Source organism: Gopherus evgoodei, chromosome 10 (genome assembly GCF_007399415.2).
Source record: "Gopherus evgoodei ecotype Sinaloan lineage chromosome 10, rGopEvg1_v1.p, whole genome shotgun sequence".
Classification (NCBI taxonomy): domain Eukaryota; kingdom Metazoa; phylum Chordata; order Testudines; family Testudinidae; genus Gopherus; species Gopherus evgoodei.
The window spans coordinates 40,192,013-40,207,917 of record NC_044331.1 but is presented as its reverse complement, the minus strand read 5'-3'; the positions used below and the strand labels follow the sequence as shown (position 1 = coordinate 40,207,917).

General features: G+C 53.0%; 1 protein-coding gene across 3 annotated transcripts in view; it reads left to right on the top strand.

Moving 5' to 3' along the window:
- SHF (Src homology 2 domain containing F) overlaps nucleotides 1–15,905 on the top strand; it is a 62,721-nt gene that overhangs the window by 19,051 nt on the left and 27,765 nt on the right. For all 3 annotated transcript variants that reach the window (XR_004002438.1, XM_030578817.1, XM_030578816.1), the window contains exon 2: nucleotides 10,610–10,739. Coding sequence is in view for 2 of the 3 variants with exons in the window: in XM_030578817.1 (XP_030434677.1) it covers nucleotides 10,610–10,739 (130 nt within the window). In the remaining variant the exon portion in view is untranslated. The remainder of the gene's footprint in view (nucleotides 1–10,609; nucleotides 10,740–15,905) is intronic.

Below are 15,905 nucleotides of genomic sequence, written 5' to 3'. Positions count from 1 at the left end.
TAGAGCCGGGATCAATAGGCAAGAGTCAGGGTCACAGTCAGGCCAGGGCTGGAGCTGGAAATCTGAAAGCAAGGTGAGGTCTGGCATTGCTGCAGACTAGAAGTCTGCATGGATGCCCAGATAACTTCCTGCCCCAGCAGTGTTAAATAGTGAGCACAGGCCAATCAGAACACCACTGGGTGCTGCTTTCCCTCTGGATTCTTTGAGCAGTACTTTCTTCAGCACCTAATATCACAGCACTCCTTGGATGTGGCTCTTCATTGCTTCCTAGTGGTGATGTGGGAACATCAGCTATGCCAGGTTCCGGATTCCCAGTTCTAGTCCCACGGATCCTTGCTTAACTCATCCCTTTCAGGGGTGCCTTTCCTCTGGGTTGGCCCCAGGCCTGGTTCCTTTTACTGGTTCCAGGGCATGAACATGGGCAGCAGGTTCCCAGGAACACTCTTCACTTTTCATCCCTCCCAAGGGATGAGGTAATAGTCTCCTTCTCTGCAGTTTAAAGTCTAGCATAGCATGGACTATATTCCTCATGCCCTTGGACATAGTATGTGGGGGGGGGGGGGGGATGTTCTCTGTTGGAACCAGCTGGGAAAGGAATCCTCTGTGTAAGGCTTCAGAAGGGATACATGGAAAGTAGGATGTATCTTAAGGAACTGAAGGAGCTGCAGTTTGAAGGTGTCAGTGTTGATTTGATAACAGATCCAGAATGGTGTGAGGAACAGGTGGTCTGTTTTGCATGATGGCCTGTTTGTAGGCTAGTGTTTGGCTGCAAACAGCCCACTGTCAGAGCCTTCCCGGTGTTGGCAGTTCACCTACTGCTTGTAGTCCTTTTTCACATCTTCAGGGTGGTCCCTAAGTGCCTGAATATGATGAGTGCATTGGATCCAGTTGGTGGCTGCTAGGCTGGGGGAGGCTTCTGGCAAAGCTGGGGGGAAGCCACTGTGGAATCCATAATTTGCAAAATAAAATAAAAAGAAGATGACAACTATTTTGCCCCTTGGAGGCCTTGTCGGCGTTGTTGTATGAGAACTCAGCGCAAAACAGGAGAGAGAACCAGTTATCTTGATGGCAGTTGATAAAGCGCCTTAGGTATTGCTCTAGTGCGGGTTTCTCCCTCTCTGTCCGTCCATCTATTTGAGGTGTATGCAGAGGATTTTCATGCCCAAAAGCTTGAGACAAACTATGGATCTCAGTCCTCGTTGTCATGGCAGAGAAGTGAATATAGCCAAATCACTAGGCAGTAGTGACCATAATGTAATTAAATTTAACATCTTTGGGTTGGGGGGAGATACCAAAGAACCCCACCACAGTAGCGTTTAAATGGCTAGTTAAATGGAAATTAAAAGGAACAGTCACAAGAGTGAAATGCCTGCAAGCTGCATGGAAACATTTTTAAAACACCATAATAGAGGCTCAAATTAAATGTTTACCTCAAATAAAAGAAAAAACAGTAAGAGGACCCAAAAAATGCCACCATGGCTAAATAACAGAGTTGTTCCACTCCATGCTTTACAAATTGGAATGTGACATTTCTTATGAAAATATGCTTATGATATGAATGGCATAAGTGAGATATACTTTATGCAAGATGGCTCATGTAAGATATCATTGGAAAGGTTATGATTTACTGAATGTGATTATCTAATTTGTATGCCTGTATCATTTCTGTATCTGAAGTTAGGAATATTAACTATGTATCTGCAAAAACAATGAGGAGTCCTTGTGGCACCTTAGAGACTAACAAATTTATTTGGGCATAAACTTTCATGGGCTAGAACCCACTTCATCAGATGCATGGAGTGGAAAATACAGGAGCAGGTATAAATACATGAACGGATGGGAGTTGCCTTATCAGGTGTGAGGTCAGTCTAACGAGACAATTCAATTAACAGCAGGATACCAAGGGAAGAAAAATAACTTTTGTAGTGTTCGTGAGAGTGGCCCATTTCAAACAGTTGACAAGAAGGTGTGAGTAACAGTAGGGGGAAATTAGAATGGGGGAAATTAGGTTTCGGTTTTGTAATGACCCAACCGCTCCCAGTCTTTATTCAGGCCTAATCTCATGGTATCTAGTTTGCAAATTAATTCGAGTTCTGCAGTTTCACATTGGAGTCTGTTTTTGAAGTTTTTTTGTTGAAGATTTGCCATTTTTAGATCTGTTATTGAGCGCCCAGGGATATTGAAGTGTTCTCCTACTGTTTTTTTAATAATTCCATTTGTCAGATTTGTGTCCATTTATTCTTTTGCATAGAGACTGTCCAGTTTGGCCAATATACATGGCAGAGAGGCATTGCTGGCACATGATGGCATATGTCACATTGGTAGATGTGCAGGTGAATGAGCCCCTGATGGTGTGGCTGATGTGGTTAGGTCCTATGATGGTGTCTCTTGAATAGATATGTGGACAGAGTTGGCATCCGGGTTTGTTGCAGGGTTTGGTTCCTGTGTTGATGTTTTTGTTGTGTGGTGTCAGAGTTCCCTCCTCACTCTGAACTCTGGGGTACAGAGGTAGGGACCCACATGAAAGACCCCCTAAGCTTATAAGTACCAGCTTAGGTTAAAAACTTCCCCGAGGCACAAATCCTTTTCTTGTCCTTGGACAGTATTGCTACCACCACCAAGTGATTTAGACAGAGATTCAGGAAAAGGAACACTTGGAGTCCCTATTTCCCCAAAATATCCCCCCAAGCCCATTCACCCTTTTTCCTGGGGAGGCTTGAGACTAATATACCAGTTGCCTTTAATATAAGTACAGACCGGACCCCCTTTATCTTTAGGACACTAAAATCAATCAGGTTATTAAAAGAAGAACTTTATTATAAAAAAAAAAAGTAAAAGATTCACACCTGCAAAATCAGGATAGAAGGTAACTTTATAGGGTAATAAAAGATTTAAAACACAGAGGACTCCCCTCTGGACTCAACTTTACAGTTACAAAAAACAAGAATAAAACTACCTCTTAGCATAGGGAAAATTCACAAGCTAAAACAAAAGATAATCTAACGCATTTCCTTGCTATTACTTACAGTTTCTGTAATTTTAGATGTATCATTTCAGGATCTTTTTAGGAGCTGGTTTACCTGCTTGGTCTCTCTCTTTGTCCCGAGAGGGAACAAAGAAAGAGAGCACAAACAAAACCTCCCCCCACCCGCTCCCCCCCCCCCAGATTTGAAAGTATCTTATTTCCCCATTGGTCCTTCTGGTCAGGTGCCAACTAGGTTAATTGAACTGATTAACCCCTTACAGGTAAGGTGATTCTGTATCTCTGGCCAGGAGGGATTTTATGTTACTGCATATATAAAGGTTGTTACCTTTCCCTTTATATTTATGATATGTGATGTGTAGTTGCTGGTGAGTATTTGCTTTAGGTTGAGGGGCTGTCTGTAGGCGAGGACTGGCCTGTCTCCCAAGGTCTGCGAGAATGAGGGATCGTCCTTTAGGATAGGTTGTAGATCCTTGATGATGTGCTGGAGAGGTTTTAGTTGGGGGCTGTAGGTGATGGCTAGTGGCGTTCTGTTATTTTCTTCGTTAGGCCTGTCCTATAGTAGGTGGCTTCTGGGTACCCTTCTGGCTCTGTCAATCTGTTTCTTCACTTCACCAGGTGGGTACTGTAGTTTTAAGAACTCTTGATAGAGATTCTGTAGGTGTTTGTCTCTTTCTGAGGGATTGGAGCAAATGTGGTTGTATCTTATATCTTGGCTGTAGACAATGGTTCAGGTAATGTGGTCTAGATGAAAGCTGGAGGCATGTAGGTAAGTATAATGATCAGTGGGTTTCCAGTATAGGGGGTGTTTTGCCCCTACTCTACTTGTGCTACACTGATGACATCTTCATTATCTGGACCCATGGGAAGGAGTTCCCTTGAGGAATTCCACCAGAATTTCAAGAATTTCCACCCCATCATCAACCTCAGCTTGGACCAGTCCACACAAGAAGTCCACTTCCTAGGCGCTACAGAGATCATAAGCAATGGTCACATAAACACCACCCTGTACCGGAAACCTACTGACCACTATACTTACCTACATGCCTCCAGCTTTCGTCCAGACCGCATCACACGATCCATTGTCTACAGCAGTGGTCCCCAATGCGGTGCCTGCAGGCGCCACGGTGTCTGCCGGGGCATTTATGTGCGCCCGCCTAGTGCCCAGCAGGGGAGAGAAGCCATGGCCCGGCGCCTGCCAGGGACAGAGAACTCCGGGGCTGCAGGCTGTGGGCGCCAGTGTTCTCTGTCCCCGGCAGGCACGGGGCTGCGGCTTCTCTCCGACTTCTCCAGAGCTGCAGGCTGTGGGTGCAGTTTTCTGTCCCTGGCAGGGGCAGGGCCGCAGCTTCTCTCCGGCTTCGAAGCCGGAGAGAAACCATGGCCCCATGCCTCCTGGGGACAGAGAACTCCGGGGCTGCAAGCTGCGGATGCCGGTGTTCTCTGGCCCCAGCAGGCGCAGTGCCCACCTAGTGCCCAGCAGGGGAGAGAAGCCGGGGCCCCGCGCCTGCCAGGGACAGAGAACACCGGCACCTGCAGTCCCGGAGAAGCCAAAGAAAAGCTGCGGCCCCGCGCCTGCCAGGGACAGAGAACACTGGCGCCCGCAGCCTACAGCCCCGGAGTTCTCTGTCCCCAGCAGGCAGGGGGCTGCGGCTTATCTCCGGCTTCTCCGGGACTGCAGGCTGTGGGCGCCCGTGTTCTCTGTCCCCGGCAGGTGCCGGCCTGCGGCTTCTCTCCAGCTTCGAAGCCAGAGAGAAGCCGCCCCCACCCCCCTTGCCGGGAACAGAGAACTCTGGGGCTGCAGGCTTAATTCTATGTTAAAGTAAGAATAATAAATATATTTGGACCAGCAGTTCAACAATCCCCCAATCAGGGACCAGCTGGCCCTTATAAGAGGGCAGTGGGCCAGGAGCACAGACACTCTCTAGATGTGGAAGGGAACGTGCCTAGTTGCTAGGAGCTAAGCAGGGTACCGAGGCTGGGGGAACGCCAGAGGGGTTGGGATGCTCTGGCCTAGAAATCCCCCAGACTGCATATCTTGTTAAAGGCCAAGGAAAGGGTACTGGGGTTGCAGAGGGCAGCAGGTCCAAACCCCCCTTGCCAGTGATGAGTGGCATTTACACTGCAGTCTGCCCCAGGGAACGGGGGCTAGGTGATAACTGGCAGTGCCCATAGACTGAGGTGAGGTGGGGATAGCGGGTGAGGGTTCCCCAGGTAGGAGAGACTCAGATCTGTGAGGGTACTGTCAGGGAGCAGCACCCCAGCCTGAAAGGGACACTGGGGTCCAGGAGGGACACTAGCCTGCAGAGGGTGCTCCAGAGGCTGGAAACACTAATTCCCCGGACGACCAGCAGGAGGCGCCACAGGGGTGAGTCCTGCTCCGTGACACAGCCCCAGACAGGTGTCATTAGAGAAGGTTTTGGAACAAACTGATAAATTAAACAGTGATAAGTCACCAGGACCAGATGGTATTCACCCAAGAGTTCTAAAGTGAAATCGCCGCCTCAGTCCACCACCGAACAATGGGGGCTGTTCCTGCCAATCTTTGCTTCTCTGGATAGAGACAGAGCGAGTCACAGATGCTCTAGATCCAGAGCCTGTCGCTGCTGCAGCTCCATCCGACCACTTGTGGCCATGCAGCCTAGCCGCAAGCTTCCATTTTGATGTACATGTGGCCGATTATTCGGAAGGGGGGTGTGCTGCTGAAGAGCGGCTGTGCTCCTCCCCAGGCATGGCTACATTGCAGCAGTGATGGCTGTGAGTAGAATGATTCCTGGCTGTTCTCCGTAAAGGACTTTATGATCGTCTGGCAGGGAAAACACTAGAGAAATGTAAGATATTGTTTATAATAATAATAATAAATTGTCAGTCTCCTTTTTGTTGTGTTTTGCCATATCACTGACAGAACATGTGTGCATGTACACATTCCTGCACTGCCAGAAAATGCATTTCCTGCACTAATGCGAATGTCCTGTGCGCTCTGGGACCGGTGAATCCCATGGTGAGCTGGGGGCCCTTCGTGGGTAAGGTAGGAGCTCCAGGGCTTAGAATGGACAGCATGGGAGGTATTCCCATCTGCGGGGCCCTGGTCACTTTCCTGCTATGTTCCTAGGCTCTGGCTATTGTTACTCGGTTCGCAGGACAGGAAAGAGGAAAAGGGTTTATTTTAAACAGATTATAATGAATGCACGTGACTCTGTGACTAGCCCAGGCCTGTGTCACACAGCAAGTGACCATGGGATGGCGCTGCGGCACCCAGGGGCCTCATCCACATGCATCCTCTGAATGCAGCATTGGTCCCTAGGGAGGGAACTATCTGAAGTGGAAATGCTTGAACAAATATGACACTGTGCACAGGGGGCAGGGATGACCGCTTAGTGCTGATGCAGCAGGAGATCCAGTGAGCACTGCAGGTCTGGGATGACAGCGCAGAGCCGATACCACAGGAGATCCAGTGAGTGCTGCGGGGCTGGGGTGACTGTGCAGTGGTGATACCGTAGGAGATCCAGTGAGTGTTGCAGGTCTGGCGTGACTGTGCAGTTGTGACACCGCAGGAGATCCAGTGAGTGCTGTGGGGCTGGGATGACAGCATAGAGCCGATACCACAAGAGATCCAGTGAATGCTCCGGGGCTAGGGTGACTGTGCAGTGGTGATACCGTAGGAGATCCAGTGAGTGCTGCGGGGCGGGGGTGACTGTGCAGTGATGATACCGTAGGAGATCCAGTGAGTTCTGTGGGGTTGAGGTGACTGTGCAGTGGTGATACTGTGGGAGGCCAGTGCATGCTGCACCTGGAGCTGAAGATGAGAAGTGGAAATGAAGCGCATCATGTTCGGAGGGCCAGTGGAGGTGGCAAGGCAGGTCAGATACTACCCTGCACTCTGCACAGCTCTCAGGGGACAATGGAGGAGTCTGGGAAGATGGCGGCACAGTCCCTGAGGTGGGAGACAATGGGGTTCGATCTTCCTAAGAGGGAGGACGAGTCATATTCATGGTGTGGGAAGATGAGGCAGATTTGGGACGGAGCGGGGTTTCAGACTGATGTTGGGGCCATCTGGGCTCAGGAGTGTGTGGCCTTTTGGCCCTGGGGCTGGTCACTTTTTGTTGAGCTCTTCAGAGGCATCTGGTCATGGGACAAAAGGGAGGGGGCAGGGTTCTGACAGTACTGAGCGTGGGCTTCTGACTGAAGGAAGGCTCTGCAGGAAACTGGACTTCATGCACAGAGCCCTGGCCTGTGCTCAGCCCACATCTGAGGATCCCATGTTAGACCTCCCCTGGAGGGGCATGGCCTTGCCTGAGCCATCGTGAATCCTGGTCCAAAGGGCAGATCCAGGGTGTCTCCCAAAGCAGCCATATGCCTCCTGGAGCAGGCCAGTGCAGCATCGTGCGTGGACTGGTGTGACCCCTGTAGCCAGCCTCTGCCTGGGACGATAGGAGATCCCAGTGTCAGGTGTCTGAGGAGGGGAGATTGCATGCCATGTCTGGGGGCACTGGCTGGCTCCCAGGGCGGATGCGGTCTGAAGAACCAGAGTTGGAATAGACCCATCAGCTGCCACCTCACGCATCTTCCCTGGGTCCTGGGCAGGCCCTGGGCCTTACAGTGTGTCCCTGCATGTCTCCTGTGCTGGGGACATGGGTGGGGGCTTCCACCCTTTCCTGGGTGGTGGTGACGGTTCCACAGCCCAGCCCAGTTCATTGTCAGGGCTTGGCGTCAGTCTGGCTAGCTAGAGTTTGGTGGAGGGGTGCAGCTGAGTTGCTTAACACCATTATCAGTGCCAGTCTGGAAGTGCCGCAGATATCGGATTCTGCTCAAGACTCAGCTGTACCCACTGAGGCTATAGCCCAAGGGGGTCTGGCTGCTGCTCAGGCCCCATATGCTGAGCCTGGTGCAGTGGCTAAGGGGATGAATGCGCCTTTCCATCTAGGGCTGCTCCAACTGCTCTTGACTGTGCCTGCCCCTGTGGTCTTTGGACACAGGGCCTGGGCCCTGCCCTCCACCCCATAGGCCCCCCAGTTCTGTCTCGTGGCACAGGCCTCTGTGGCAGGGGAGTTCCCAGTGGGCCTGTTGCTCCATGCAGCAGTTTGCAGACAGACCTTAGCAGGTGGGGATCCTGTCTTGTGTGCGCTGGGTTCTGCCAGCCTGTGAGGAGAAGGAGATGGGGGCCTGCAGTGTCTGGAGCAGAATGGCATGTCTGCAGCCCCTCGTTCAGCCTGGGATTCCCCTGCCCCAATCCAGGCTTCATGTGCCGAGGCAGAGATTCCTCTGTCTGTGCTGTGCAGCAGCCCTCCCTTCAGGTGTAGTGTTCAGTGGAGCTCTGCAAGAGCCTCACCCTTAGGAGAGCGGAGGGAACAGCCAGGGCTTTCAGCCCCTGCCAGGAATAATGTGGGGCTCAGGCTCCTGTCCCCTCCCTCACACTAAGATAGCGTCTCCCCCGCCTCTGTGTCTAGGAGCGAGGCTTGTGGCCCCCACATGCTGAGCTCTGCCTGGGCTTAGCAGCTGTTGGTTTTGTTGTGCAGGCAACAAGTGGCAGCTGCCTGAGGGGCTAGTGCGGTGGGGCCTGCTCCAAGTAGCAGGCGATGCCTGAGCTGGCCAGAGCCCAGGGCAGAATCTGGCCCCACAGCACACTGGCTTGTCTGAGTTTAAGGATCCCAAGCCATGTGGCTTCCATTACTTGCCTAGTGCAGTTTTCTGCAGCCTCCTGGCACAGAGCGCCCCTTCCTAATTAGCCTACAGGTTCCCAGCTTCAAATCCATCCTAGTTAACCCCCTTGTAATTCCCCTATCTCTTACCTGTTCTTGCCCTTCAGGTGCTGCTAGGAGTGCCCTTTGGCAAGGCTCTGGCTGGCTGGTTCTTTGGCTCTGTCCCTGTAATTTGGTTCCTGGGTGTCCCGCCATCTCTTCTGTTGCAGATAAAACTCTTGGACTGTCTTTCCGAATACCCTCCCCTTGTGGGCTCTCTGGTCTGTGTTATCCAGAACTCCGGGGCTGGGAGCTCCCACATCTCCCACCTTCTTGCTGCCCAGGGATGCAAATAAAAACACATTCACGGGCTGTGCTGCCTTTGTCATGAGGCCAATTCATACCTACTTGTCCCGAAGTGGTGCAAATGCTGGGATATTCTGAGCTGGTCTGGAGGGAGCCCTGGAAAATATCCAGCGAGAGCATTGTTGACCTGCCACCTCTCCTAACTGGTGTTTGCAGTACTCTTGATGTGGGGCTGCCTGCCCCCCAGTGTGTGCAGGACGACTGTGCATTGTGTCTGTTGTGGGGCAGTGGCAAGGTGTGCATGCACATGTGTCTTTCCAGACTTGCACAAGATAACTTGCCCAGCTCCTGGTGCTGCAGCCCCCCATGGTAGGTCGGTCAGTAACCCAGCCTTGCACACCCCCAGGCAGGTAAGCGCTGTAGTGAGTGTGCTCGGGAAAGCCCAGTGCTGGTACTGTGTGATTGACAGTTGTGTTATCAGTGAGCATCTGATTAATAAAAGTGTCTTCATCTGTTTGGTCTCCAAGCCCGATTTGCTGGGGGACAAAGGCTGGGTGGTTCTCACGGCTGGGGCCCCTGGCTGGCATCTGGAAATGCAGGCTGGCTGCAAAGTGTCCTGATCTGCCCTGCCACTTGGTTCATGGAGCCAGCCTGGCTCCTGGCCAGATCAATGGGTGATAGGTGTATTCTGCCCACGATTGTGCCTGTGCGCTTGGCGGTTCCTGATCCATTACCTGTTAGATCCCTGGTGCGCTGAGCACTTTGCTGGTTGTTCTCCAGGCCATGCAGACCTGCCCAGGCCCCCTACCCCCTGTCATTCACCAGCTCACTCCATGCTGGACAGAGGTTTAGTCTGCTCCAAGCGGGGCTTAGGGACATCTTGGGCATTTGGCCAGTGACTTCCCCGGGCCAGGATCGTGGCTAGTGGTGTGAGCCAGAGCCTGTCTCCAGCAGAGCTCCCCACATCACTAGCACTGGGGTGGCAGAGCCAGTGGAAGTGAGCCAAGCCTTTGAGTAGAAGTACCTTTTATTTGCAGGGATGGAGAGAGACAAACATATTAATGTGCAGGGGACAGGATGTTCCAAGGCTTCTCCGCTGCCCCCATCCCCCCGTGGGCACTGAGATACTGTAGGGATTGGGGAGCTCTGCTGGACACTGATCATTTAGAGGCTAGACCCTGTCCCTCTCCCTCCCCAGGGACTCTCCCCGGCGGCTAGCTTCCTGATCCCGTGTACCGTCAGCAGGGCTGGTATGAACACTGCTGGTGGCGTCTCTCATTCTATACTGCACTCACTGCCCCACCCTGCTTGGTTCCCATAGTGGGTGGGAGACCCTGTGGCCCTGAGAGGCAGGGGCAGGTTGCGACCTTCAATAGAGAAATGCTGGGCAGCTGGAATGGAGCAGGAGAGGGCAGCTGCCCAGCTGCCAGGAACTGACTTGGACATTTCAGCAGCCCGCTGGCCAATGGCCCATGAGCATATTTATTGGGGCCCGCTGCTCTCTTTGTGACCTGTGCGGGCATAGAGAGTTTACCCAGCCTGAGGAGTTTACTCACTCCTTGGGGAGTGTCCATGCTAGGCAGAGTGGGGCAGGCTGTTGCGGGGTCCAGGTCTCTAACCCTTCTCGTCTCCTCCCTGCTGGCAGGTGATTGTCCTCGAGGACTATGCAGATCCCTTTGATGCCAAGCAAGCAGCCAGTGGCCAGCTGGGGCAGGAGAAGGTGGCAGAAAATGATGGGTACATGGAGCCCTACGAAGCCCAGAAGATGATGGCTGGTAAGGGCAGTGTTTTGTACCGTGGGAGCAGTGCTGTTGAACTTCACCGTCTCCAGGCTGTCCCTGCTGACCTCTCTTCACGCAGCCTGGGACAAGGGCCTGTGCTGGGCTGCAGGGGAGAAGGGACCTTGGCATTGCATCGACTTTGGCTCTCGCTGCAGGTGAAGCTGCCCTGGTCTGGTGTACGGCTTTCCTACCACAGCTATAGCTAGCCCGATGGGCAGAGCCTGTGCTGCCAGGCATGCCCTGTTTAGCCACTCTGCACGGGGACTGCTGTGTCCATGCAGTGCAGTGCTAGTTTGGTTCGGGCGCAGGGCACTCGGGTGGGGGGGCGCAAAGTGCTGCTTCCAGGCTCTGTGTGTTTTGGCTGGTTTTCACACATTGCGGGGTGCCTGCCAGCGCTGTGTGAGACTCTGAAACAAGCTCCCATTGTTCCTCCTGTTGCATCCTATCATTCATCTGGTTCCCAGGAGCTCAGGCCATGTTCAAACAGCTGAAAGCAGCACACAGGAGTCTCTGCTGGGCGCTGGGATACTGACCCCTGCCAATCCTGCAGCTGGGTGCCGTTGGGTGGGATTGCTGATCACCGTGATGGTGCCACCCTAGACAGCCACCCCCAGGGGAGACACATGCACCTAGGCAGATGCTCCTTGATGTATTCCTAGACCAGCTGCAGTTGGTGGAGCAATGTTTCTTGGCCTGGGCGACAAGCAAGTATGGGCTTGGCAGGCTCATGGGGCAGAGCTGGGATGAGCAGCAGGGGCGGGTTGGGGGGGCTCTTGGGGCAGAGCCGGGATGAGCAGCAGGGGCAGGTTGAGGGGGCTCATGGGGCAGAGCTGGGATGAGCAGCAGGGGCAGATTGAGGGGGCTCTTGGGGGCAGAGCCAGGATGAGCAGCAGGGGCGGATTGGGGGGGCTCTTGGGGCAGAGCCGGGATGAGCAGCAGGGGCAGGTTGAGGGGGCTCATGGGGCAGAGCTGGGATGAGCAGCAGGGGCTGCAGAAGGCCACTGCCCTTCACAGCTGTGCTGTGCCCCCCAGCCCCACCCCAGAGCTGCAGCTCCAAGTATCAACACAAGGGTCCTCCTCTGAGGGGATGTGCATGGCTGTTACCATGGCGAAGCCCCAGCTCCCAGTTGTTCCCGGTCAGTAGCCAACTGCTTTGATGTTGGTAAAACAGATATCGGGGCTGCTGGCAGGGAGAGTGGGCTGCTGCCCAAGCAGTGCACAGGAGGGTGGCAGCTGCGAGCTCTTGGGGTTCCCAACATGTGTAGGGGAGTGACACAGACCTGCCCAGGTGGGTATATTACCTCTGGATCTCACCGTGTTTTCAGTGTTACTGAAAGGTCTGGGTGTGGTCTCTGCTGAAAGCTGCAACAATTTTAGAGCTACATAACATAGAATATCTTCCCCGTCGACCTCGGGTCGAAGGACAACAGTTTGTCACTGTGTAAGAGGAGACAAAGAGCACAAGGCGTTATCCACTGAGGTGACTCTGCTAGCGAGAGCCATCTCAGGCGCGCTGGCTCCCAGCCTCGCAGACAAGAGCTGTTCAGAATCGGTTGTGGTGAGAAATTCCAGAGCAGACAGGAAAGGAACTTGTTAATAAGAGGAGGTGCTAGTTTGCATCATATGTTTTTCTTTTACTTGGAACCTGATTTGTCCAGATTTTTTCCTCACCTTTATTTTGAATCTGCACTTCGAGCTCTCTTAAACTATCGTCACCAGAGAGATGTCTGAGTGCCTCGTGCTGAGGAGATGTTGAACTGAGCTGAAGCTGGTGAAGTGGGGAGTGCCGCTTCCGCAAAGGCAGCGGGTCGGTGTACCTTGCGGGCGCCCAGAAGAAGGGGGACTGGCCATGCGAGTGTAACAGAGCGGGGTATACATTGCAGAGAGAAAGAGGGGCCTGGAGTGAAGTGCCTGTGTGGCCTGCAGCCAATGGCTGGGAAGAGTTTCCTTGGAGGCGAGAGGGCACAGACAGTTCCCTCCTGCTGTGAAGAGGTGGTAGCAGTTCACCTCCGATCTGTGGTAACCCTGACAAGTGTCACACGGGGCCATTGCTGGGACCCAGATGCCTGTTATTTGCTCCCCCTCCAAGCTTTGGAGTTCATCTGCAGAAAGGGGCGTTGGTCCATGTCCTACCAGGCAAGGCTGGTTGCCTGCGCAGGGTCATTAACATGCATTTGGCCCCTGATACCAGGATCTCAGAAACTCACCCTCTTCATGCCATGTAAAAGGGCAATGGACATTCCCATGGCCGCTAATGATGTTGTGGTTCCAGCTGTGGTCGTTTCCCCAGGTTAGGGCCTCTCATGTGGCCAGGAGAAGGTGCCATGAAGGGACCTGTACAGCTGCAGAATTGCTAGTGAGGGAGAGGTGTTGGGAAGCCTAAAAGGAAGGTGGAGGTGTTTTGTAACAGCTGGAGACCTCTGAGAGCTCTGCCTTGTGTGACTGGCGCTGGGTGTGTCCCACCCAATGCTGCCCCACTGGCAGTGGCAGCATTCCCTTCGGACTGGCGAGGGACGGATGCTCAGTAGAGACTGAAGGATGAGATGCAACAGGAGGAATGATGGTAGTTTGACCCTGAGTTCCACAGGCACAGGTGACTGCTGGCTGGGGTTGGAGGTGGATGGACCCTCCTGCTCCTTCTGAACAACCAGAAGACAGGCCGCCAGACCCCCAGGAACTAGGGTCAGGGAAGCTTATAGTTTGAAAGCAGGGTTCAGGAGAGGCCAGTGAGTGTGTGACCCCTTATGGACGTTAGCATGCTGGACCTGCATGCCAGAGTGTATTCCAGCCCTGCTCGCTGCACTGCTGTCAGGTGGCTTCCTAGCCCCACACAGCTTGGGAACATTTGAACTGCTCCTGGGAGGGGAAATTGTTTTGTGCTAGCACCGGCGAGATGCAGCGGGGGTGCAAGGATGGGACCTGAAGGGGGAATTCTCTTCTTGGCAAGCTCTCCAGCATATGTTCCTCCAGGGAAGCACCATCTGTTCACGTTCTCTGTTTCCAAAGCATTGGCCCTAGTTTTTCAGTAAATGGGACTGCGTGCCAATGCAGGCAGCAACTAGGGTTTCTCGAGTGGTCCTGTTTGTGCAGATTGCCCTTGAGGTTCAAGCGGAGCAAGCACCTCTCGAGTGGGATCCATGTGGCTGCAGGCTGGAAGAGCAGCGTAGTCAACGATTTCACTGGGTCAGATCCAAACAAGGCCCGATGCTGTGCAGAGAACCAGTGCTCTCCTGGGGCTCTCATGACGCCTCCTGCGCCGTTGGCATGACTGATCCTCTGGCAAAAAGGAGGAGGAGAATTTGCTCTCTCCTACTGTCATAACTTTCCTACTCAGATCTGAACCTTAGAGTTCAGAACATGAGAAGCTAGCATGAAACCTCCAACCTTAATTACCAGCTTGGATCTGATATCGCTGCCACCAGCCACTCTGGTCTCCCCAAAACCTTCCCTGGGGGACCCCAAGACTCAGATGTCCTGAGCCTCACCACAAAGGGAAATAACCCACTTCCCTTCCCCCTCTTTACCTCCTCCCAGATTTCCCCGCCCTGAGTACTCTAGGATTTTCCCTGCTTCAAGTCCTTGAAACACAAGTACCGAGAGATCAAATCTCTCTCTCCCCTCACCCAGAGAGTATGCAAAGTCAGGCTTAGTAAATTTAACACAAAGAGATTTTCCCCCTTCTTTCGTTCCTTAGCCTTAACCGGTGAAAAAACTCAAACAGGTCTTAAAAAGAAAGCTTTATATAAAAAGAAAGAAAAAGACATAAAAATGGTCTCTGTATCAAGGTGACAATATACAGGGTCAATTGCTTAAAAGAAAAAATGAATAAACAGCCTTATCCAAAAAGAATACAATTTAAAACATTCCAGCAACTACACACATGTAAATACAAAAAAAAACAATATAAACCTATTGTCTTACTATCCTTGTACTTACAACTGGGAAACAGAAGATCAGAAAGCCTGGAGATAGAGAGATCACTCTCAGAGCCGAGAGGGCCACTGAACCAAGACAAAGAACACCCACCCAAAAACTTCCCTCTCTTGACATTTGAAAAATCTTGTTTTCTGATTGGTCCTCTGGTCAGGTGTTTGGTTCCCTTTGTTAACCCTTTACAGGTAAAAGAACATTAACCCTTAGCTATCTGTTTATGACACCTACCTTCCCAGCCAGCTCTGTTCAGCCAATGGCTGGGAGCGTGCAGCCTTCAGAACAGCAACATGCCACAACATGGGGATGTTTGGGTTGTAATTGTCCTTGCGGCGTTGGATGGGGGACACTGTCTGCCCCGTGTGGTTGTGGGAGTGACTGGTATCCGCTGTGCTTTGTAGCACCTGGCTTGTTTTGGGGGCTGGGGCCAGATCAGAGAGCCCCGTGTCCTCCAGCAAACGGGTTTGTCTGGGTCACGTCCAGTGTCCTTTCTGGCACATCTCTGTTCGCCTCTGCCTGGCCCTCCGCCTTGGTCACCCGTCCATCTGTCGCTCGTGCCTGTCTGGCCCCATGATCCCTTTCCTCTGGTCTTCTGCCCTCTTTGCCATTTGCTGGGATTGTTCACTTCTTCTCTGTCTTCCCTGCTCCGGGAACTTGCCAGTGGGAGTGCAGAGCCAGTTCTCAGGGCGGGGACAGCCTTGTGGCTCCCCCACCTATGAGCCAGACCTGCTGGTCGCTTCCGGGTTGCAGCACAGAGACAAAGCTGGAGGTAGGGACTAGCCTGCTTTAGCACCACAGCACCGCCAACTGGACACTTAACAGCCCAGGTGGAGGTGCTGGCCAGCGCTGCCAGGGTCCCTTTTCAACCGGGTGTTCCAGTCAAAATCCAGACACCAGGTCACCCTACCTGCACCCCAATGTCACAGTCAGCAGTGACTGTCAGCCAGTGTTGTAAAACAGAAGGTTTATTAGTCAACGGGACACAGCGTAGAACAGATCTTGTTAGCACAAAAATCAGAAACATTCAGTAAAGTCTGTCTTGAGGGAGCGGGGCAGCAGGGGCAACTCTAGACATTTCGCCGCCCCAAGCACGGCGGCATGCCGCGGGGGGCGCCCTGTCGGTCGCCGGGAGGGCGGCAGGCGGCTCCGGTGGACCTCCCGCAGGCATGCCTGCGGATGGTCCACTGGTTCTGCGGTCCACTAGTCCCGCGGCTTTGGTGGACCTCCCGC